At 42.0% G+C, this 22,888-nt stretch overlaps 1 protein-coding gene across 1 annotated transcript in view; it reads right to left on the bottom strand.

Moving 5' to 3' along the window:
• The window catches only part of NBAS (NBAS subunit of NRZ tethering complex), a 313,356-nt gene that overhangs the window by 8,159 nt on the left and 282,309 nt on the right, over nucleotides 1–22,888 (bottom strand). The window contains exons 49-51 of the mRNA XM_021697807.1: nucleotides 12,827–12,966; nucleotides 9,620–9,758; nucleotides 2,931–3,059 (exon numbers count right to left, since the gene is read on the bottom strand). Coding sequence (XP_021553482.1) covers nucleotides 2,931–3,059; nucleotides 9,620–9,758; nucleotides 12,827–12,966 — 408 coding nt within the window. The remainder of the gene's footprint in view (nucleotides 1–2,930; nucleotides 3,060–9,619; nucleotides 9,759–12,826; nucleotides 12,967–22,888) is intronic.

Raw genomic sequence — 22,888 nt, forward strand, 5'->3', positions numbered from 1 at the left:
ACACTGAGCTCCCCCCCATATTCTGTTTCTCCCCCTCAGCACAGTGTTCGACAAACTACATGAGATATTCGATACTTTATTATAAAATAGGCTTTTGTGTTAGATGATTTTGCTGTAGGTTAATGGAAGTGTCTGGAGCACATGCGGGGTAGGGAAGGCTCAGCTCCAATGTTCAGTTGGTTAGGTGTACTAAATGCATTTTTGACTTATGATATTCTCAACTCTGATGGATTTATTGGGGTGTAACCCCATCGTTAGCTGAGGAAGATCTGTATCACGCAAGGGTTTTAATTATTCACCAACAACATGATCTCTAAGAAATCTAAGAAATGATTTCTATTTCTTCAGGAAAGAGGCTGCTGGCCACTTGTAAGAGGTTACATGCTCAACACTAGGGGTTTGCAATTTCGGAAAAGCTCAGAGAAGGAGATGAGTACCGCTATTGGAGGAAAAGCCGGAACAATCTCGGGCATCAGCACTTACGCATCATGCGCACGGCTGTAAACACAAAGCTGTCAGCGTCTTACGACGAATAGTGAAATAACACATGCCATCAGTGAGCGAGTGGGGGCGTTTTTCCACCTCGATCCACACGCTGTGCAGGAGCAGCTGCCTATCAGAGGAGTCCCTGTGCCGGACGCTTTTTCTTTTAATGTCAACAGGAACTACCTCCATAACCATAAGGGGGAAACTGAAGTTTCTGAACTGGTGAACTCAGGCCCTGTACTAAGGGACAGAGGGAACAGCAAAATAAACACACAGAAAAGAAAGCAAGTATATTATATTTTCCACTTCAATACCACATATGATTTAAAAACTACTATTTCTTACTATTTTAAAGAAGGGATAACATTCAAAAGTATAAGGTCTGAAGATACTTGGCATTTTTGTAAACACATTTTAAGGTCACAGATGGGTCAGCCTAATGGGAATACTCAACCCTAGTATGGAGAAGTTACAGTTAAGTCTCATTACCCAATTCCCACAGGTGAGGGTCTCGGTGGCAGGTAAGTGACTCATCTCAGCAACCGACACCTCTGGTTTTGATTTTTTATTTTGATTTTTGCATCTGAAGGCCACAGAGGATTTGGGTGTTATCATCACAACCCCAGGCAAACCACCCACAGTCTCCAGGGCTATTTCAAAAGCACAGAGTTTTAGCACAATGCTGCACATCAGATCAAAGTGGTACAGAGGTAAATCAGCACCATTTCAAAATGACCTGGGGTTGCAAGGTTCCCACTTGGTTTCTTACTTTGATAGCGTGTGTGTGTGTGTGTGTGTGTGTGTGTGTGTGTGTGTGTGTGTCGGGGGTGGGGCAGTGTAGAGGGCACGGGGGGGGGGGGGCCGGTCTGTCGGGGGTGGTGGGTAGCAAAGCTAGTTAGCATTTAGGGAGTCCCAGTTCTAGCTGCAATTCTGACAGAGGCATTGCAGATGAAGAATCTTTAAAATGAAAACTGATACACTTGCCTACGGAATTTAGGACTGCATTGAGAGCTCGATGCAGGATGAATGCGGAAGGGCGATGTATAATACATCACTGTTTTATTCTGGAAGAGGCCCATGGCAAATATAGTGGGAATACCTAAGCAGAGACACTACCACAGTGTACAATGGTGCTGAGGAAAAAAAGCACTGAAAATATGCAGTCTGATTTTCTTCCATTTTTCCCTTCGTCCTGATTTCTTGGATTTACAATAAAAAAATAGGCTATGGAAAAAAAAAAAGTCCCCTGTAATTCTCAGCTTCTTGTAAATTCCCAACGTTATGCAATGTTTATTTTAGCACAGATGGACGGGGGGCTACCAGCACCCAGGTACCCTCCACTCCCTACTTCTGTCTAGTCTCCAGAGAGGCCCTGCTATGATCAATCTTCAGTGAATAAAGGGTAGTCACCAAATCTTTACAGAATTCAGAAATACATCTCAATGAATAAATGCATTAGATTTTACTCATTTTGTTCATTATGACTATTTACAAATGCAATTATGGTCTACATTCTGTAACCATATACCTAACTTTCTGTATCTGTTGTCATTAAATCTCTTCACTGTCTTGTTTGGCAAGTCTGTACCTTCCGCTCTAGAATTCTCCTCCCCTCTCTGGTCCCTAGAAAACATCCCCTTACATTTTTGTTAAAAACTCACATGCATGAGTATACCCACACACCTAAAATTGTGTGTGTGTGTGTGTGTATAGTGTGTGCACACACTCACAAAACTTCAAATGAAAGAATGATCTCTCTACAGAAGGGTTTCAGCAAGGATCATACAACACAAATTCATTAAAACACAACCCTGAGCTATCTATTCCCAAAGTGTAAAATTTTAAAAGGGAAGTGAAAGCTTCTTCGTTAATCATGGTAACAAGACAACCAACCTTGAGGGAGAAATCTCAGGCCTTGACGTTAGTATGTCATTCCTCAAGCCAAGACACTGCTTCAGTGGCACGTTGGTTCGCCAGAGGAAGTAAGAGCTTGAGGTTTCAGATGGTGCCAGTAAACATAACCTGAAGCCACTGTCTCACCTTTTATTAGTAGGTAACCAAACACCTACATGCAGGCACAGAAGCCTGCCTGACATGACAAATTCCTTCGATCCAAATTTCAAGGGGCAAGGACAAGTCCACTAGTGCTGGGCGGCTCTGACGCACCCTTAAAGGGACTAATAGGCTGGCTTCTCTAGAGAAACTGCTTCCTTATTCGGATTTGTAGTCTCAGCACATAAACACAGAGTCTGGTTCATGGGAGGGGTTTAGTATATGTTTATAAAATAAATATTTACTTCTTAGACAAAACAGAAAGAGCTGTTGTGGTCAGAGAATATTGCAGGCAAAATGGTCTGAAATAAACCATGGATACTACTTACAAGAATGACAACGTGAATTCATTTCTCAGAAACATAGGCAAGAGCACATGCCCCCGGGAATACCTTGACAACAGCCGTGATGTGCTCCAGGGCCACAGCGTGAAGGCTCTCATCCTGGCTCTCGAGGAGAAGTTTCAGGGCCGGGAGCAGCAGGGACTGGCTGAGCAGCAGTGAGCACAGCTCCTTCACGCCCTGAAACCACAGTACAGTTCTGTGAGCAAAGAAGCAGGAGGTACCCCAACTCCCAGGCGCTGTTCGGGTGGGGTCTCCTTCCACACCTTTTTGTATGAGTGATGTGTGTCTGTGTGTACGAAGCACAGACGGGGCCCCACCAATTTAGTGTTTGGTAGCTGCTCCATTCATTTCACAATAGATAGTAAACATCTTTCTGAGCTATCAGATATCTACCTGATATTCATCAGATATTGCATGTAAAGGCTGCCTAGTATCCCCCTGGATGGATACAGGACTGTGGTCTATTCTCCTAATCTCTCGAGAGCCCTAGTTTCCTCACCAGCAAAGTGGAGGTAATTATATCTACTTTGCAGTTTTGTGTGTGTGTGTGAGAATAAGTGCTAATGAATAATAACACACAATGCTCAGCATCTATTAGACACTTAACAAATGATAAAAATTATTACCAACTGTTAATATTACCAACAATACCTAGTTGTCCTCTGAAACAAGAAAAATCAGCAACTTAAATATTTAAAAACCTGCTTATAATTCTAATGTCAAGGTGAACTGAATGTTTCATGAAAACTACCTGTGGTCCAGAAAAATGAAAATGTTTTTGGATCTCCACATACGCATTTGAATTTTATTCTCAGAGCTTTATTATCCTAGCTGAACCTGTCATCAGAGAGCAGACTTTTATATAAGATAACAAATGATACTCCTTCACAACGAAAGTATAAGAGAATAGACAATAAATTTGCAAGCTCTTCCTCCCTACCGAGCTATATGCTCCCCCGGTGTCCTAACTAGCTGTAACATAAAGAACAGAACATCTGGACCAAGGACCAGACAATGAGTGCAACCTCATTATACAAGGCAAGGGTTATTTTTGAAAGAACTGAGAAACTGCTACCCACCCCCGCCGCCATGGGACTGATCTTTCTCTTGAACTCCTCTAACAGTAGCATATCAGAGAAGAAAAACTCAAATTTATGACATTTTCATAATTTCTTTACAGTATTATAAAGTGTAGATAAAACAAGAAGCTCCTATTGAAAGCCCAGGATAAAGGCCTCTTTGGCATTCCGCTCACTATAGTGTTTTTACCTTTCCCCTTAGCGCATCCCTGCTGGAAATCAGCAAGGCCTTCAGTTTCAGATTGGGAGGTCCTGCTACATGCACTTGTGTGAAAATCACCAATACCAGCAGGGTAACATATTTGTCAAGTATGTACTTCAAACATCAGGGATTCTAACTCAGAAAAGTGCTCTGTGTGCCCTAAAGCACACAGTCAAAGAGCAGTCTCACCGAGCATCTGGGCCAAAGAGAAATGCAGATTTGTAATCTGAGATGCCAACACCTGCAGAGAGTATTTGGGAGGATGAAATATAAACGCCCATACATGACAATTTCACACGGCTGTCATGCACCAACTCGCTTCTGTCACCCTCCTCCTCCTGGAACGTCCCAGGAATTCCCCCCCCCCACCTGCACAGTCCTCAGACAGCGCTGCCCAGGAGGCCTTCCAGCCACCATGGAATGTTCTGGATCTCGGCAGTCCCACACAGCAGCCAGGAGCCGCATGTTGGCTAGTGAGCATTTGAGATCTGCCTAGTGTAACTGCGGCACTACTTTTAAATTTTTATTCAACTGGCCTTAGGTTTAAATTTTAGTAACCACACATGGCCCGTGGCTACCACCCTGGACGTAAAGCAGGCATGCTGAGCTCCCGCACACCTCTGGGTCTGTGCACAAGACTTAACCTCCGCTGCTGCTCTGTCTGAGGGACCCCTATTGGTTCTTGGAGTCTCAGCTGGAAAAGGGCACAGGAAAACCCCAACTCCTACAAAGCCACCTCTGATTCCCCAGGCCCAGCACTCCTATATTTCCACTGTACTTCATAAGTATTTCCTACACTGTTGTCTTGCATTACTGTAATTATTCCTTTGTTCATCTGCCTCACTTGAGGGCAAGAATATTTTCCCTTCTCTGTATTCCAAACTTGCTTGGTATACACTATACCTTAAAGTATTTATATGTAATTCCCTCTCAGCACTCATATCTACTCATTCACTAAGTTATCAGTAATAGGTAAACAGGTATTTCTCAGCACTTTATGACATTTAGACTAAGCACAGCACTTGGTTGACCTTAGCTTTGATGATAACTGTTATCAAAATAACCTGGATACCCCTTGGAGCAGGCGACATGGACAGATGATGATGAAGTATGTTTGCCTCACTGTCTAGGACAGGGTACTCAAAGAGACTTACTTTTTCCTTCATCCCTGTTTCCTGTCGCCTAAGTTCTCATATTTAGAGGTTTTTTTTTTTTTTTTCCTTCATGACTCTTTAGAATGCCTTTATGTCAGGCCTGCTGCTGCTCATGGTACTTGTTGACTTATGGCCAGGATGGTTTTGTTGATGGAAAATACTACCTGGAGGATAAAATCAAGGACATCTAAGAATGGAGGAGTACTTTTTGAGCTACTGAGTACTTTTCAATCTCTTAGCTAACAATTATTGGCTAAATACTCCATATTTAACTACTATACTAGGTTCTCTCGGTAGTTTTCCCTCTGTTGCAAGAAGACAGTTTATCAGGAGATTTATAGAGCTCTAAGAAAGGTCAAAGTAGCAAAGAGAACCCTAAAACACCCCATAGGCACCTTCCCAGCTCAAACCTGTCTAGCCATCAAGATACAGAACAAGAGACCTTGAATGCAGAGGAACAGGCGTGTCCGGGCCCAAAGCCAGGCCAGAACCCTGTGGACTGTGATATATGGTGATGCCCTGGGGCACGGTTCCTGTGGCTGATGGTTGTCAGAGAAGCAGGACCAGTCCACCAACGGTCTTTCTGTCCTTACACAGCCCTCCTGTGCTCATTCTGGGGTATCGTACGCCCCAAGATGTGGCAGGGCCTGCAGGAGTGTAGGGCACAGTGTACAGGGGTGGGTGTTTCTGATCTGAAAATCAAACTCACAGACATTATCAAAGTACCTCAACCATGAGAGGGAACAATCACATTGAGATTTAGAGGCTGGAGATTAGTTAGGCTCACTCATCACCTGGGCATCTAACTCCCATCCACCTGATCCAAAGCCCCTGGGACTCTAGTTCACGCTGTGCCTCCATAAAACCGGGGACCTTCAGGGTCGGTCATAAATAGCTGGAACTTAGAATTTTAAATCTGTCAATGCCAAGAATCTGTTTTGTGCCAATTTCTCATTCTGAATATCCCCTGTTCCTGAGAATGTTTCATATATTGCCATGGATACAAGCTAAGAAGAAGGGTACAGAACTTTCAAGACTGTAGGACATAGGACCTACGAGCAACATTGATTTTATCCTTCTGGTAATATTTTTCACCAGCAAAACCAGCATGACCGGAAGTAAACAAGTACCAGGAACAACAGCAGGCATCACGTAAAGACGTTCTCAAGAGCCATGAAGAACAAAAAAATCTCTAAATATGGGAACTTAGTGGGGGTATGGGAAATGCGTAAGTTCCTTTAAGTACCCTATCCTAGGCAGTTAGGCACACGTACTTTATAAACCATAGAGTAAGGCAACCAAAGGTATTGGGTTACAAAAAAGTGAGTCATGGATAATTTTCCCACCACAGTGATATTAAACACTATGCAGTTCTGAAATTAGACTGTGTAATTTCCAAATGCGGTAAAATAAACTTAACAAGACATTTCCATTTCTTAATTACAATGTTCCTTCCTTTGTAACAATTTTAACTCACACTTGAGCACAGTTAACAATCAATAAAAATAGTACATAACACATTGGCAAGATTCCTTTAATCATGGCATCCTAAGACAAAAATCTGTATGTGTACCCAGTTAAAAGACAGCAGTAAGGCAGTATAAGGAAAAATAAACAAAAGAAACTGTGGCAACACAACTCATTTGAAAATAATTACCCTCTCTTCTCACCAAACTGGAACAGAGAAGTGATAAGGACCTCCTTCAAAATGGGGTTTAATCCAGTGCCCTTCTCCCACCCCTGAGAGAACTGTGGACCTATGGAAAAGTCGTGAATCCTAAACAGATAGCCTCAGGTCATCCTCCTCTGAGGCCTGGGAACCTTGAGGAATACTCAGAACTAGAGATCCCCCGGAGATCACATAATCTAACTCCTTGTTTCAGAGGCCAGAAAGGGTAGGTCCGGAGCGTCTGGTGCTTTCCTCATGAACACAGAGCATGTGTGGCCCCGTGTGGAAGAGGACGGCACAATTTCATGCCTCGCTGGGGCTCCTGCTGCTGTGGTACGTCTCATGTCCCCTGCCCTTCAGGTGCTCCCAGTCCCAATGAAGAGGAGAAGCAAGGAGATCCCTCTCCGTGGTGTGTGAGGAGTACTCTAATAGACGCGTGCTTAAGGCACTGTGCTATCCATTCTGTTCTCCCTAAAACACTCAGGAATCACGGTCCGATGATTCTGAGATCAAGCAGGGCCACTGCAAATAAAATATTACTCCATTTGTCAAAGTGCCTCAAGCTGGCCGTAGAGGCGGATTGGGGAGCTGAATCTTTACAGCTATTTGGCTTCTCATTTAATCACTGACTCCCTTTTTTTTAAAATAGGAAATACAAAGTATCACTTATTATTCACTAGTCAATAAAAAACAACAACATACTTTTCCCTCCATGTCCTAGAAGGTCACCCCCTAAACTTCAAATACAACGCTGACAGTACTCATTACTGCTTTGGACATTCAGAAATTATCACCCATCGCCGGGTGGCTGAACGCTAACACAGGTAACTGTTACCGAACCTTGATTACGAAATTTAACAGTATGTGGTCAAGATCAAAGATGCCACGGCCATGTTCTCAGCTAACTTACACCTCAGAACTAACTGTAGTAAAACCAAACTGATGAGGATATTTAAATAAACTAACAAACTTCTCCAGGTAATGATGTAGATCCTAACACCCTTCCACCTAAAACAACGATAATCTAGGCCTTACAGACTACAGGTCATTCTTGAAGAAGTACCCTAGGAAAGGGGGGAAATAACAGTAAAACTTACACAACTACATAAAACAGACAGTCAATATGCAAACACCCCAAGTGCAGTACGAGTGGCTCCTGAGGAAGTTATTTATCTTCCCAGCATTCAAGCAGCGCCTCCGTTTGGGGGCCAGGTCCGCCATCTGTTGCCTGAGTGACCTGGAGCAGGACCTTTGCTCTCAGAGCCTCTGTTCCATCAGCTGAAAGATGAAGGTCAAGCAACCTCCTTCGGGTGATGGCGAAGGTTAAACCAGATAGTGGGAGTGGGAGGCCGAGAGTGCTAGTGGATGCCGGTTGTCACCATTACTCAGCTTGCGACCCTAAATCACGTTTCCCCAACTAGGTTCAGCAGAACTGGTGGGGTCCTTCTGGCATTTGGTCCCGATCTAACGAAGCTTGATCTCAGCTTCTGTTAAGGCCAAGATGAACCCCTCATTATCTACATACTACTCACCCTGGTGGGGACAATAAACTGCATTGAGTACCCACTCCATGTAGTGTGTTGAATCATGCCGTGGGTGAGAGAGGGATGACACAGCCATGGTTCCAACCCTCAGGGGCCCACAATAGACCACAATACATCACAGGTCAATAAGTAGCTGATACAAGTGAATCATACACCATGGTATAAAGGGAAATTATTTCTGGTGGTGGTACTTTAAAAATTTTATAGAAGAATTTTGTCATTCTGGTGGTTGGAAGACTTCTTTAAATGGATAAAATATTTTAAAATTCAATCAGAAAACACTTCGCCAGTCCCTCATTCAGAAAACAATTCATTAAATGTACATTCCTAATGAGAATATTTTCCTTGAGTGATTACAGTGAGGATTCGAAAAATCATATTTACAATTTTATTTTCAAGTTTATCTCCTATGTGGTAGAAATTTGAAAACCAATTAATCAATTTAGTGCCATTATCCAAATGCTTACATTTAAGACAAGTCAAAATTGCTCAAACAATACACGCTGAGGTCGGATTCACAGCAGGAAGCTGTAATTAATATGTGCTTATTTGAGAATGCACAAATTTATCTATATATATTAAGCAAATACCTCAGTGACAGTCAAATTATGGGATCAAAGAGAACGATGGTCAAAGTGGGAGGCGGCTGAGCTTTTCCCCACGTTTACAGAAAAGGCACGTCACAAGGAGAGTGGCTGGCCACCTGCCAAGAGGGGTGCTGGGGCTTACTGCTCCCTTCTCGGCTGGCCCGGTTCGGGCAGAGACAGCACACGGGCTGGCTCCCAAGAACCCCGGGCACAGGAGCTCGAGTTAGACATAAAAGGGCATCCAACGGGAACTGAAAGCTGAGTTACACTCTGGGACTTGTAAAGGGAATAGGCTTCAGAGCTCCAACAGAGAGAAAACTACCTCAAAGCACCCTCTCAGCAGGGCTGTTCTTCATTTGATCTATTCCAAATTGCGGGCCTTCACTTCCTGATAACTTAAGCTAAGTGTGCCTCGGGCACAGTCGCTGACACCGCTTCTCCTTAAGAGTTTGGATAAGGGAAGGGATGCCCCCCAGGAAAACCACTTGAAATATCCACTCACCTCTGCAGGGAGCATCTGCTTGGTGTTATATAAGGAGCGGCAGATTTTCAAGACCTCATTCCCCAGTCCTTCCTTGTTCTCCACTGTACACCTGCTCAGCATCACAGTCACCAGTCGCACCCACGGATTGCTGGTTATGCTGGTTCTGAGGGGGAAAAACGCGAGGCACTGGGAATGAATGATTAATGTTGTGATGACTGGGATGCGAAACGTTAAGAAAGAAAAGAAATGCCACCTTGGGAAGTAAAATGCTTTTTGGCAAACTGCAGTCACAATCTAGATGAAGTGTTCCTTCAAGTCCCTCTTGCAGAAAAGAGAACACCTTCCAGAGGAGAAAGAGCTTGCTGTGGTATCAGCAGGTGCCCAGGAGTGCGGAGGCCACGGGTGGCCCAGAGGCCAGAGCTCCCGACGGGCTCCCGGGCCAGCTCCCTGGCTTCCCACCTGGGTGACTCAGGGAAGTCACTTTAACACTCTCAGCCCAGACACTCAGTGCCGGGGAAGCCACTCAGCCTCTCTGGGCCTCAGTTTTTCTCATTCTGAGAAAGCAATTTAATGTTCTCCTTACACAACTGCTTTATTCGATGAATGATGTTTGTAACTGTGCCTTCTCAACAGCAGGCACATCTCACTATTTACCACCTAAATACTGGCTTTTGTTGATCCTCTGATGAGGATGAGGCCTCAGGGGCCAGGGCAGGAGTGAAGGACAGTAAGGGCAGTACGCTGTGGAAGTCAGCCTGGAAGCACACGATCACACCGTGCCCTTCATACAGTTTCCTTCTTTCTTTCTCTCTTTTCTTTCTTTTTTTTTTTTTTTTTAAGATTTTATTTATTTATTTGTCAGAGAGTGAGAGAGCACAGGCAGGGAGAGGGGCAGAAGGAGCAGGCTTCCCGCTGAGCAGGCAGCCCAATGCGGGGCTCCATCCTAGGACCCCAGGATCATGACCTGAGCCAAAAGCAGCAACTTAACCAACTGAGCCACCCAGGCATCCCCAGTTTCCTTATTTCTAAAACATAAAAGCATACAAAAGTTGCTTTTTGTTTCCCTCCTCTGGATGTCACCACCCCGTGTTTCATGCAAACCTCACGATTTCCATTTCCAGAGACAAGTTAAAGGCACATTCATACCCTGGCCCCAGGAACAGGTTACCAATTTTACTTACAGTATTTTTAAAGTAATTTTACTATTTGTAAGAGTCTGTTCTCTTAGCACAGCTCTAGATTCTAGACACTCAACGCCTAAGGTGGTTCTTCCCTTGAAGGACTTCAGTCCTTGCCCCCTAAGAAAAATGTCAAGTGTGACAATGACAAAGGGACTCGCAACACTAGCCTTTGGCAAAGCTTTTGTGTCTCAGCTCAAACTAACACCGTGTGAGGACAAAGAACACTGCTTATTTCAAGGCACGAGCAAAGCTCTGAGAGGGCCTGGGGGACTGGGGAGTCTTCTTACACTCAAGGACTCACCCTCTGCTCTTCTCTTTCAAAGTCTGAATTCCACTCCCCTGGGCTTTCGCTAAGGACCTGCCTCAGTGCAGAGGAGGTACCGGCCTGCCAAACAGTGCACCCCCGATGGGCCATGCGGCTTCGACGACAATTACCTAAACATATTTTTCACCAGCCAGTTTTGATACACTGGATGAGAACTGTAAGTCTCCCATAAGTACGAATCTATTATGCTTTTCATGCATTTTCCTACAAGGGAATAAAGCTAAAAAACCTAAGTTGGTTCTAGTAAATGAGCAGTCATGTAGATCAAGCAAATTTCTTAGTTTTTTAACTTTATTATATTAATTGGCAACATTTAATCACCGTCACACTATTCAACACTTCCTCCTGCCTTTCCTGGTCTTTCTCCCCTCCCCCCCTTTTTGGGGGACATTATTCTGGAAGTACTGAAGTCATACATTGGATGATCTGCCAACCAAAAAAAGGTACTCAAAAGCACTTTTAAGAACCTATTTCTTTTTTTTTTTAATATTTTATTTATTTATTTGAGAGAGAGAGAGAGAGAGAAACAGCATGAGAGGGGATAGGGTCAGAGGGAAAAGCAGGCTCCCCACTGAGCCGGGAGCCCGATGTGGGACTCGATCCCAGGACTCCGGGATCATGACCTGAGCCGAAGGCAGTTGCTTAACCAACTGAGCCACCCAGGCGCCCAAGAACCTATTTCTAAAGTATCCCATCATAGAGTCTTTTGTGGTAAAACACCAATTTGGGCCAGGAAAAAAGCCGAAATAGACTTTATTTGACTTACCCTCAGGTCCCCTCTTGGATTGGAGACATGGCTGGTAAGAGGGGTTAAGTGGACCGGTAATGCTTTGTTTTGATTCTAATGATTTCATAAAGGAGGTTTTTAAAACACAGGTTAGCAATTTACAAATTTCACTTCATACTGGCTACAAAAGAAAGAATGTACCTTTAAAAACTAAGATTTTTAATACCTGCAAATGCATTAAATGTTTAAAATGCAATAAATGTCTTAAGTGAAGCTGATTTTACTTCTTGTGGGTAAGCGAGTGATTTGAAATGGTCATTGTTCTAAAAGTACAAGAAACTGTAAAACCACAGTAAACTAACGTACTAGAGGAGGTTGTACTATGATTTTGAAAAATTCTCTTTAGACTGAGAGAGCCATTTTGAGGGCATGAGAAAACCTACAACGCAACCCTAAACCCTTTGCTAAAAAAGCAAAGCATAACTGACAATCTAATTAGTGGGTCCCGCATCTACTGCATAATATCATCACAGAGGGGCTGGTTAGAAACTGATTCCCTGCCCCCTTAGAGAGAGCTAAAAGATTTTATTTATTTATTTGTGAGAGAGAGAGAGAAAGAGCACAAGCAGGGGAAGCTGCAGGCAGAGGGAGAAGCAGGCTTCCCGCTGAGCAGGGAGCCTGATGCGGGGCTCTATCCCGGGACCCTGGGATCATGACCTGAGCCGAAGGCAGATGCTTAACTACTGAGCCACCAGGTGCCCCCAAATCAGATGTTATTACTAAGAATGATCTGGTATTTCTGAGTAAAACATTTGCATGTAGGGGCAAGGAGAAATGGGAAAGAAACTGCAATATTTCAAATAAATAATTTTAATTTCCGCTAAAGGCTGATACTGGTTTTCCATATTTCTTTTCATTGGTTCTTTTGAAGGTACTGAATTTTTAAAACTCAAGAGCAAACAAGAGAAATCTAATTTTATATTAACACTTACACAGAGTCATGTCTCATAGGTGGCCAAGCTTGCAAGAGCAGAACCAAGTGCTGAAATTCCACCTCCTGGCGACTGGATTCCAAGAGTTCCGTGAAGAGAGCGTGGCGGTTCTCTTCATTCTCAATGTCAGCTATGTCTACCTGGAAGTGGAAATACACACTTGACACTGGTGGCAAAGACTACTTCACTGGTTTACAGAAGAATTCAAATTTGATGACTTTGATTAAACACTCTTGAAAATGTTTACAATGTGTTGAGAGGTAGATTCAACACCACCACCCTCACCCACAAAATCTTCAAAAAGCTCTAAGCCTTACCCAATTTCAAACACTTCTGTTAAAATATTGTTTAGAACAAATTACAGGAAGGTTCTTAATGTTCTTTACAAAAATAAATTCAAACAAGTAGAGGACTGATTTATTAGTATTTAATATTATTATGTTAAAATACGGAATTATTGTATATGAAATTGTAATAGTTCATCATACTTAACGTTAGCCAAATTTTTTCTTTTAAATTATCCTAAATGCATTTCTACTTTTCATTTTAGCATCATTATTATTATTATTGCTAAGTCTTCATACTGTCTAGAAAATTTCTCTAATTTGAAATTAAAAATTTGACTAAAGTGTACTTGTCACAGGATTTTTGTTACATATCAAAATAAAGCATCCCATCTCCATTTCTACTGCAGAAGTAGTTCTGATCAAGTAAGAACACAAATTTGTCCTCTCATTGTGTAACTGAATGATACGTCCTTTACATCGAGGCAGTCCTGAAACAAATCACATCTCCCAACATCTCTGCAGATGACAGTGTTTGCTATGTTAAGTTACAAAGCAGTTTTAAATATAAAAGTAAGTCAACAGCTGGTTTCCCTGTTCCCTAGCCTCTCTTAACACAGATTCTCTACATTTGGGTACCTAAGACTCAGATGATGACAGATACCTTCAAAGGATAACGAGAACGGATGGTTATCTAGACATTTGTTAAACTGTCTGTACAAATGCATGGTTCCAAAGCTTAAATTTAATTTAGTGGGCATTCGGGCTCTAATCCCAAGTAGCCACCTGAAAAAGTTATAGCATGAATTCTGCATTTCCACAACAGTTGATATGTACTATGAAATGACTGGTAATTACTAATGGCGAGTCCTGCTCACACGATGACCCAACAGATCCTTCAAAACCTGCCTGAAAGACCCACATCATTCTTCCATGGACTAATAACCCCAGAGCATTTTATAGTTTGTTTTTTTTTTTTTAAGATTTTATTTATTTGACAGAGAGAGACACAGCGAGAGAGGGAACACAAGCAGAGGGAGTGGGAGAGGGAGAAGCAGGCTTCCCGCTGAGCAGGGAGCCTGATGCGGGGCTCGATCCCAGGACCCCAGGATCAGGACCTGAACCGAAGGCAGACGCTTAACGACTGAGCCACCCAGGCGCCCCACATTTTATAGTTTCTGAAATAATTTCAGAATCCAGGAAGAGTTCACCCTTACAACCGTTTTGGGTGGAGGACAGCACAGGTGTTATTACCTCCCTTTACAGATGAGGAAAACAGCCTTATCTGTCCTGGTAACATGGCCAGCAAGTGGCAGAGCCGATATGTAACTATAATCAGATCAGGATGTTCTGAAACTAGAGGACTCAATAAGCTAGACAAGCTCTGAATTATTTAAATGGGTGGTCTAATTGGGAGTTTGGCAATATGTTCTTGCCTATTTATAAAGAAATGTTTAAAACAAAAAATCTCAAACTCAAGACATCCACCTGTTTTACCCCACCTCCACCTTCAACCCCTTCCAGGCTCAGGTGCCCCGCGTCCATCACGCACACTTCCACCTCGCGAACTTTGATCTGTTTTCTCTGCCTGGCATATTCTCTCTGTAGATATCTGTAGGGCTCATTTGCTTATTTCCTTCAAATTTCTCAAATGTCACCTCAGCAGAGAATGTGCTGTGTAACGGCCCACCTCAGGTTGCGTTCCCCTCCACCTTCTGTCTCTCTCACCTTGTTTTATTTTCCTTCTTAGCACGTACAAATATATGACATATTACATATGTTTTTGCTTATTGCCTTTCTCCTTCCATAACAATGGAAGCTCCTTGAAAACAGGGACTTTCATTTGTTCACTGGTTTATCACTGCTCCTTAAAATAATGTCTGATAGACAGTAGATGCACAGTACTTATTGAGTGCTTGAATTGATGGACAAACAAATGAATAAATGAAGATATTCCAACATTTATAAAATATTTTAGCATAGAATGGTGATATTAAATATCCATGGAGTGGCCATAAATTTTTGGCTCTTTTGTTATTGGAGATAGATGTGAGGCTTAGAAGGAAGATGCCACTAGAAGGAAATCACTAAAAGAGACCCCAGCGGGGGGGGGGGGGGGGCCTATTTATTGACATTATGTCTCAACCAGTAATGCCTTGTGGGTAGCTGTGTAATTTCAGTACAGCCCTGCTCTGAGTCTTATTTCCCTCATCTGATAAATGGGCTCCAAGAATCCTGTCTTAGAAATTCTGAGGAGGTGCCTGATGGTCAGCAGCAGGGAAAAAGGGGTTGGTAAATGGCTGCTCTTTTCTGAGTTAAAATCCAAGTTTTTACAGTTTATTTGAAGAAAAGGTTTTGTGTTTTGAAAATATTTAAAAACAACTGAATGGTAGGTCTGTAATATTGCGAGAAGCATCAATACTCCACTTGCTGTAGTTAACTCCTGCATAGCGAATAACAAGTAGTTTCTCCTTTACATGGAATATAGAGTCTACACAGGTTACTCAACGCCTACCATGAAGTGGAATAGATTAGAAAAAAGTGATTCTTGTTTTCAGCATCCTTTGGATTTCTTTCTTTTCAAAAACTAACAGCTTGTCAATTTTTAGGACATGGAGTGTATCCTAGGGGAGAGAAAGATCTTTAAAAAAACTATCAATTAAACCTTTATATGTTTTTATATTAGTGTGCCAATAATAGTTTCCATTTTTAAAATGTGTAACACCTTCTTCATGTGTACACAGACTTTTTAAAAGTGTGTTTTTGTTGGGAAACAAAAAATTCATTAACCATTTCAATTATTAGTAACTTACTTTTCAGAGCACTGACCTCATATTTAAAATAGAAATGTGAAAAATACAGCAATTTACACAATTACCCATTTTGGGTAGGCACACTTGTACGTTCCCCCTCACATCATAAAGGGTTTCAAATGTTTAAGTTATTCAGCTCTTAAGAAAGCAGTTTTAAATTCTCTACCACTATAGCTGCAAAAGCCTTACCTTACATGGGAGAAGAAAATTGGGCCTGAAGATGGACTTGAGTAGGTGTTTTTTAACACTTGAGAAAGAATACGCTTTGCTGGTAATCATTATATACTTTGATATACAAGTGCTAATCTAGGATTTGTGTCTACATATTAAAATATCTAAATTTATCCAAATTCACCAAGATAATATAAGCTTATCCTGGTCTTCATATCCTATAAGGTTTTAAAAATAATTTCAGGTAACCAAAACTCAAAATGAATTTCTGCATGAAGAAAAATAAACATATGCAAAGGACTTCCAGCCTGAACAAAATGGCTCTGATCCTATTTTTCCCTACTCCTTCCTGCTAAGTACAACTATAAACTTTGGAAATAACGGAAGAGACAACCAACAAACTCCTAAAGGTGGGGGAAAGAAAAAAAAAAGCTAACTAGCTTGGGACCCCAGGCCTGGAGGCACAACACATGCACGGTCTGGTATCCCCTTATCCAATGCAAGGAGGATACTTAGACTCAGTATTTCTTGACTCCTGACCAAAAAATACAAGACAGTCCAGGTAAGGCCATTTCTCATCAAGATGGTTCCAGAAGGAAGGGAGAAAGAAGGTAGAGTTTAAAGAGTGTTTTAAGAAATAACATTTTAAAGCTTCCCAAATTTGGTGGAAGATATTAATCTACACATTCAAGAAGCTGAGCTAACCCCAAACAGGGTAAACCCAAAGAAATCTACGCCCAGACACATCATAATTAAACTCTTGAAAACTAAAGACAAAGAAAAAAAGTCTTGAAAGAGGCCAGAAAGAGAACAATACATTCCCTACAGAGAGAACAACGATTTTAATAAAAGGGCATTGCTTATCTGAAACCACAGAGGCCAGAGAAAAGTGGTACAATATTTTTCAAGTGTTAAAAGAACTGTCAATTATAAATTCTATATACATTTGTAAAACTATCCTTTAGGATATAAAGGAGAAATGAAAACATTCTCTGGTAAGGAAAACTAAAAGAATCTGTCACAAACAGCCCTCGTCTTAAAGACTGGCTAAAGAAACTTCTTCAAACAGAAAGGACATGAGTTTTGGCCCAATATATTTTCATATCACAACTAGTAATGCTACTCATTCATGGCTACAAAAATTAATCTTGAGTTGAAGAAAATCACAATGTTATAAATCTGACAAATTATCTGCAAAAAAAATTAAGGAGGGAAGTGTTGTTCTGAGTCAATAAAAGTGAAAGCAATGGGTCTCAGAGGCCTACAGAAGTTGCAGGAGCATCAGATCGATATTAATACCATGGCATTTAAATTCCCTAAAATTATCTGAAAACAATGTGCAGACTGAACGTGAATGCAGACCTAGGAAAGAATCAGATTTTCTCTTTTCCAGAAAGTAGCACAGTTCTTATTAAAATATGTACTGCCAGGATCTAAATACGCTTCAAGGCAAGTGTGAGGAGTACAGAGAACTGAACTATGTGCCTAAACAGCTACAAGACAAAATGACCATAGAACATAGTTTAGCATCGAGGAAAAACAAACTGTAGGTGGCTAGCAAATGCTTCCACATACCTCACTAAGGAGACTGTAAAATAATGATAAAGGGCAATCTGATTAAATATGCAGCTTTCAAAATGGTGCTGATAAAGTCATAGTAACATGGAAAGACACTATACTTTGCTGACATTACTGGACCTTTCTGAGGCTTAACTGCGTTTTCTGTAAGACGAAGATCATGCATATTATACGATAGTTGTGATTATTAAATAAGAGAATGTGAATAAGGTAGCTAGCAAAGTGACTGGCAGATGGTAGGACATAATAAATGACAGGTATTATTTATGTTACAGCTACACATAAAAAAAACAGAGAACTGGATGTGTGCTGTGATTTCTTCTAATAAGAATTAGCTCTATACATTGGGGAGGGTATGTGCTATGGTGAGTGCTGTGAATTGTGAATCACAGACCTGTACCTCTGAAACAAATAATACATTATATGTTAAAAAAAAAAAAAAAAAGATAGTAGGAAGGGAAAAATGAAAGGGGGGAAATTGGAGAGGGAGACGAACCATGAGAGATTATGGATTCTGAGAAATAAACTGAGGGTTCTAGAGGGGAGGGGAGTGGGAGGATGGGTTAGCCTGGTGATGGGTATTAAGGAGGGCACGTTCTGCATGGAGCACTGGGTGTTATGCACAAGCAATGAATCATGGAACACTACATCAAAAACTAATGATGTAATGTATGGTGATTAACATAACATAAAAAAAAAAAAGAATTAGCTCTATAGATTAGACAGGACAGAAAAAGAATACAGAGTAATGTGGCTGTGGAGGCGCCTGGGTGGCTCAGTCCTTAAGCGTCTGCCTTCAGCTCGGGTCCTGATCCCAGGGTCCTGGGATCGAGCCCTGCATCGGGCTCCCTGATCAGCAGGAAGCCTGTTTCTCCCTCTCCCACTCCCCCTGCTTGTGTTCCTCTCTCGCTGTGTCTCTCTCTGTCAAATAAATAAATAAATAAATAAATAAAATCTTTTTAAAAAATTAATTTAAAAAAGTAATGTGGCTGTTTTAGGATAATGGAGTCATGGGTTAATGTGCATCTCTTGTTAAAAAGTCTCATTTATTTGTACAATACAGGATTTGGAATGGCTCCATTTGCATGCCTTCTAGAGATGAGTGAAAATAATCAGTCATTTCTCACGAGTTTTTCTTCTAAGTTTTGTTTGATTCTACCCTTTTCTCCAGGAGAAGAGAAAGTAATGCCTCTGTCTCCTTCCCAGTGAGCGGGGGTGGGGGGGTGAAAAGGTCTAATATTCTACAGGCACCCTACAATTAGTGACAATTCCACACAGACACCTCTAACTGAACATCATAGGATTTTAAAGGGCAAAATTCAAATGTGACTCAAACATAAAGATATCTCTTTCCCTTTCGTCTCTGAAAGCGATGCTTCTGTCCTCACTGAATTTGGTGACTTTAGCCCTTGCTGTCAATTTGTCAAGGAGCTGCAGCCTCCTTATCAGACAGAGAGTCGCTGTCCTTGAAAAAGTGGACCGAGTCACCTCTTCTCCGATGAAAACAGCTTTAACCTGAAATTTCTCTGGTGGCTGCTGAGCATGAACATGGCTACCCTAAACTGAGGCTTCCTCCTGAAATCTGCATCTTCCCAGAGGCACCGACAATGTGGCTTATTTTACCTTCAGGTATTCGTGAATATGAAATAGATATTAATGCACATAAACATGCTTCATGAATAGGAAATAATTACCACCATGTAGAGGATTATCCTTGATGTAGTAATATTAATCACCATATTCCTACCTTCCATAGGAGTTGATGAGCTGTTACACTGCCTCTATGATTTATGCAATTTTGGGGGTAAATCTGAAATTCTTTCCAAACAAAAAGTTAAAAGAAAAAACAGAGAAGTCATCCCCAGCTACCTCATAGCCTCACCACTCTCCAACATCCAAATGCTGAGATGTTTCCTGCCTCTTCTCCTGTTGTCCTTCAACTTTTCTCTCTAATCCTTAGAAGGAACGAAGAGACAGCACTGCTATGGGAGAGGTTAGGAGCACGACGAGCGTGGCTGCTGAGGTTCTCATACCTCTGGGGCGCGAGGCCCTGGATGTGATTCTCCCACTACAAACAGAGCCCAGGTGGGTCCTGAGCTGACCTGACCCCGGGAGGAGGGCCCTGGGATGGAGGAAGCAGTCCCACCCAGTGACATACACTAAACCCAAGTGTGCGTCCTAGGAAGAGGTCGCTGTGACTTAGGACATATATAAGGCTATGAAGAAAGTCTGCCCAGTGAAGGGGGTAAGCAGAGCCTCCCTATCTCAGCACACAGCCCCCGCCCCCCCAAAAGTGTTTTTTAGATGTAAAACACAGCCCTGAACTTAAGTATCTTTCTCCACAAAACTAGTTTGTCCTCTGCTCTTTCCTACTGCCATTTTGTCCTTAGGCAACCTAGGTAAACATCAGAGGGACCCCAAACGTGTTTCTTGTCTCCCCATGTTTAAGCAGTCCCCCAGGCCCCTGGTGGTAACCCCTTCAGCTTTCTTTACCCTCCTCTATCTTCACAGCTGGTACCAAGTTCAAGGCCAAATTCAGGCCACTTGACCACTGCCACTGACCGGCACCCCTCCAGCCCACTGTTCATGCAGAGGTCAGAGGGCTCCTCCTAAACACATATCTGATCACGTTGCTCCTCGGGCATCCCTTTTCCATGGGGGCTTAGCACCGTCAAGGTGAAACCTGTGCAGGACCCTGGAAGTAGTCTGGCCGGCCTCTTTCCAATTTTATCTCTTGCTTTCACTCCATACATCCAGCTGTGCTGAACTCAGTTTAAGACTCGCCTCCTCGGAGCAGGCTTTCCTCACTGCCTCCACACGTGATGGCTACGTGCCCTCCCTTGAGTCCTATGCACTGTGCAGACATCTACTGTAGCATCTACAGTCTTCAGGAAATTTGCTTCTTCGCTTCTCTGTCTACAAGCTCCACTGGATCGGAGTCGCCAACCAACAGGACCCATTTACCTGGGCTGGAGTTAGAGATTTACATGCATTATCCCATTGTGAGAGAGTTAGTGACGTCTCCAAGGTCGAGGAGCCAACAAGCGGTAACACTGGGATCTGAATGCAGTTCTGCGTGAAGAACCCAAATGCTTTACTGCTAATTGCCTCGTCTCCTTGTATAGCACAGTGAATGGTGCATAATCTCTGCTTGAAGAATCTTCAATGAACAGTTCATACACAACAGTTAATTGGCATGGCATTTTTCAGAACGTTCTGATTGAGCGGCAGTGAACATACACAGTGCTCTGTATTGAGACAGTGAAAAATGCTAAGAGATGAAGCTTTCTGTTTTCTGAATCAAACTCCTCATTCTTCATGCCCAGTCACATTCAATCCAGGCAAAGTCACAGCAGAAAGAGAAGATGAGCAGAGCATGCTTTATGTAGTCCAATGCTACCCAAACGTTAGTGCTGAATATCTTTTCCTGGCAGATGGGAAGAAGTGTGGTATAGGGCCAAGAAAACAGGCTTTGAGACCAGACAGATCTGGCTTTGAATTCCAGTACTATCATTCATAAGCTGGGTGACCTTAATAGGTTATGTGACCTCTTAACCAGAGAATGGTAATGACTTAGCAAGGCTGTTCTAAAGGTTACATGTGGTAATGTGCACTTCATACACAATCCACAGTCCCCTCTTCCCCCGATGATACCCATGACAAGAGGGACTATCTTTAAAGGAAAAAAACCCTTATTCATAAAGAGGGGCCTTCCAAGGTTTCCAAATATTTGCAGACCCCAGTAACACAGATGCTCTCTCAACTTTAATATATTTTAGGAGAAAAGGCACACTGAGATCTATTAGAACATTTCAGACCTCTTGCTTATGTCCGGACAAATATGCTTGTGACTCATTTGCTTCCATCTGAGAAGCAACTGGCTGGTCAGAAATCACTGTCAGCAAAGTACAGCAAATTAGTACAAAACAGTATCAATCTAAAAGCACCAGGCCACTCTGCAAGGAAACCTTTTCATTATTCCAAACAAATCATTTTTGCTTACGTATAAGGAGGAAGCAGCGTGGTCTAATCCTTCCCCACTCGTGGCAAGAACAGCAAATTGAAACTCAGGGGTCCTGGCCTTGCCATTTGAAAGGTGACCTTAGATAAGTTTTTTAAAAATTTAATATTCATTTAGTCAACAACTATTCACTGAGAGTGTCTGTAAGATCCCTGTTCTCATGTTATTTATATTCAGATGGAAGAAGAAAGACATCATATAACAGACAGAAGGACAGGCAGGGAGAATTTAGCAGACAGTGATGGTTACAAGAAAATTAAAGAGGTTATGATATAGATTGTGACTAGGGACCTACTTTAGGATGCAGTCATTTTAGAAATGGTGACATTTAAGCTAAAATCAGAGGAAGTAACTTCTTCTTTCTGGACATCATGTCCTTTTCTATAAAATGTGACTATGGAACTGGCAGGCTTTCCAAAGTCTCCTCTGGTTCCAGGAAACGGTTTCCAGGGCTATTAAAGATATATTATATGTATGGGTAATTTACATGTGTGGGATATATGTGTGTAGGCACATATATTTTTAACGTGAAATATTATCCTATGCTTGATTAAGCAAATCATTTATGGCAGTGAGTCTTAGCTTTGAAGACATTTAAGGTAACAGTAAATTCTTTGTAAGAAACCAAATCTAGCTTTGCATACTGAACCGATCCTACTGTTCATTTTCTGAGCTCTGATAAAGAAGTGTGTATTTTGTTAATGTTTTGGCAAATGAAGCCATACTGGCCTCTGACCAGAAGAGTTAATATGTCCTTGCATGTTTCAAAGTAGGCAAAATGCAGGAATTTGTAATAAGATTAGAAGTTTTCTTAAACTGGGGCGCCTATGGCTCAGTCGGTTAAGAGTCCAACTCTTGATCTCAGCTCAGGTCTTGATCCCAGGGTCATGAGTTCAAGCCCTCCTGCACTGGACTCCATGCTGGGCATGGAGCCTACTTAAAAATAGTAAGTTTTCTTTAACTAATTTTTTCTGGTGATCACTTAGAACCACAAATCCAGACAGACTGAAATTTAAAGGGTGCAACTCTAAGCCACATGTCCCTTTTTATACAAAAACAGAAAAACTATAAGGTCAAGGGGTATGGAATTTTTTGAGGAAATATCAGTATTTTGGCCCATATTTTTCATGCACCAGTTAACTAGAAAATTACAAAACCTGAAAAACTCAGATAAATTGTACCAAGGGAATGAACA

Source organism: Neomonachus schauinslandi, chromosome 10 (genome assembly GCF_002201575.2).
Source record: "Neomonachus schauinslandi chromosome 10, ASM220157v2, whole genome shotgun sequence".
Taxonomy (NCBI): Eukaryota; Metazoa; Chordata; class Mammalia; order Carnivora; family Phocidae; genus Neomonachus; species Neomonachus schauinslandi.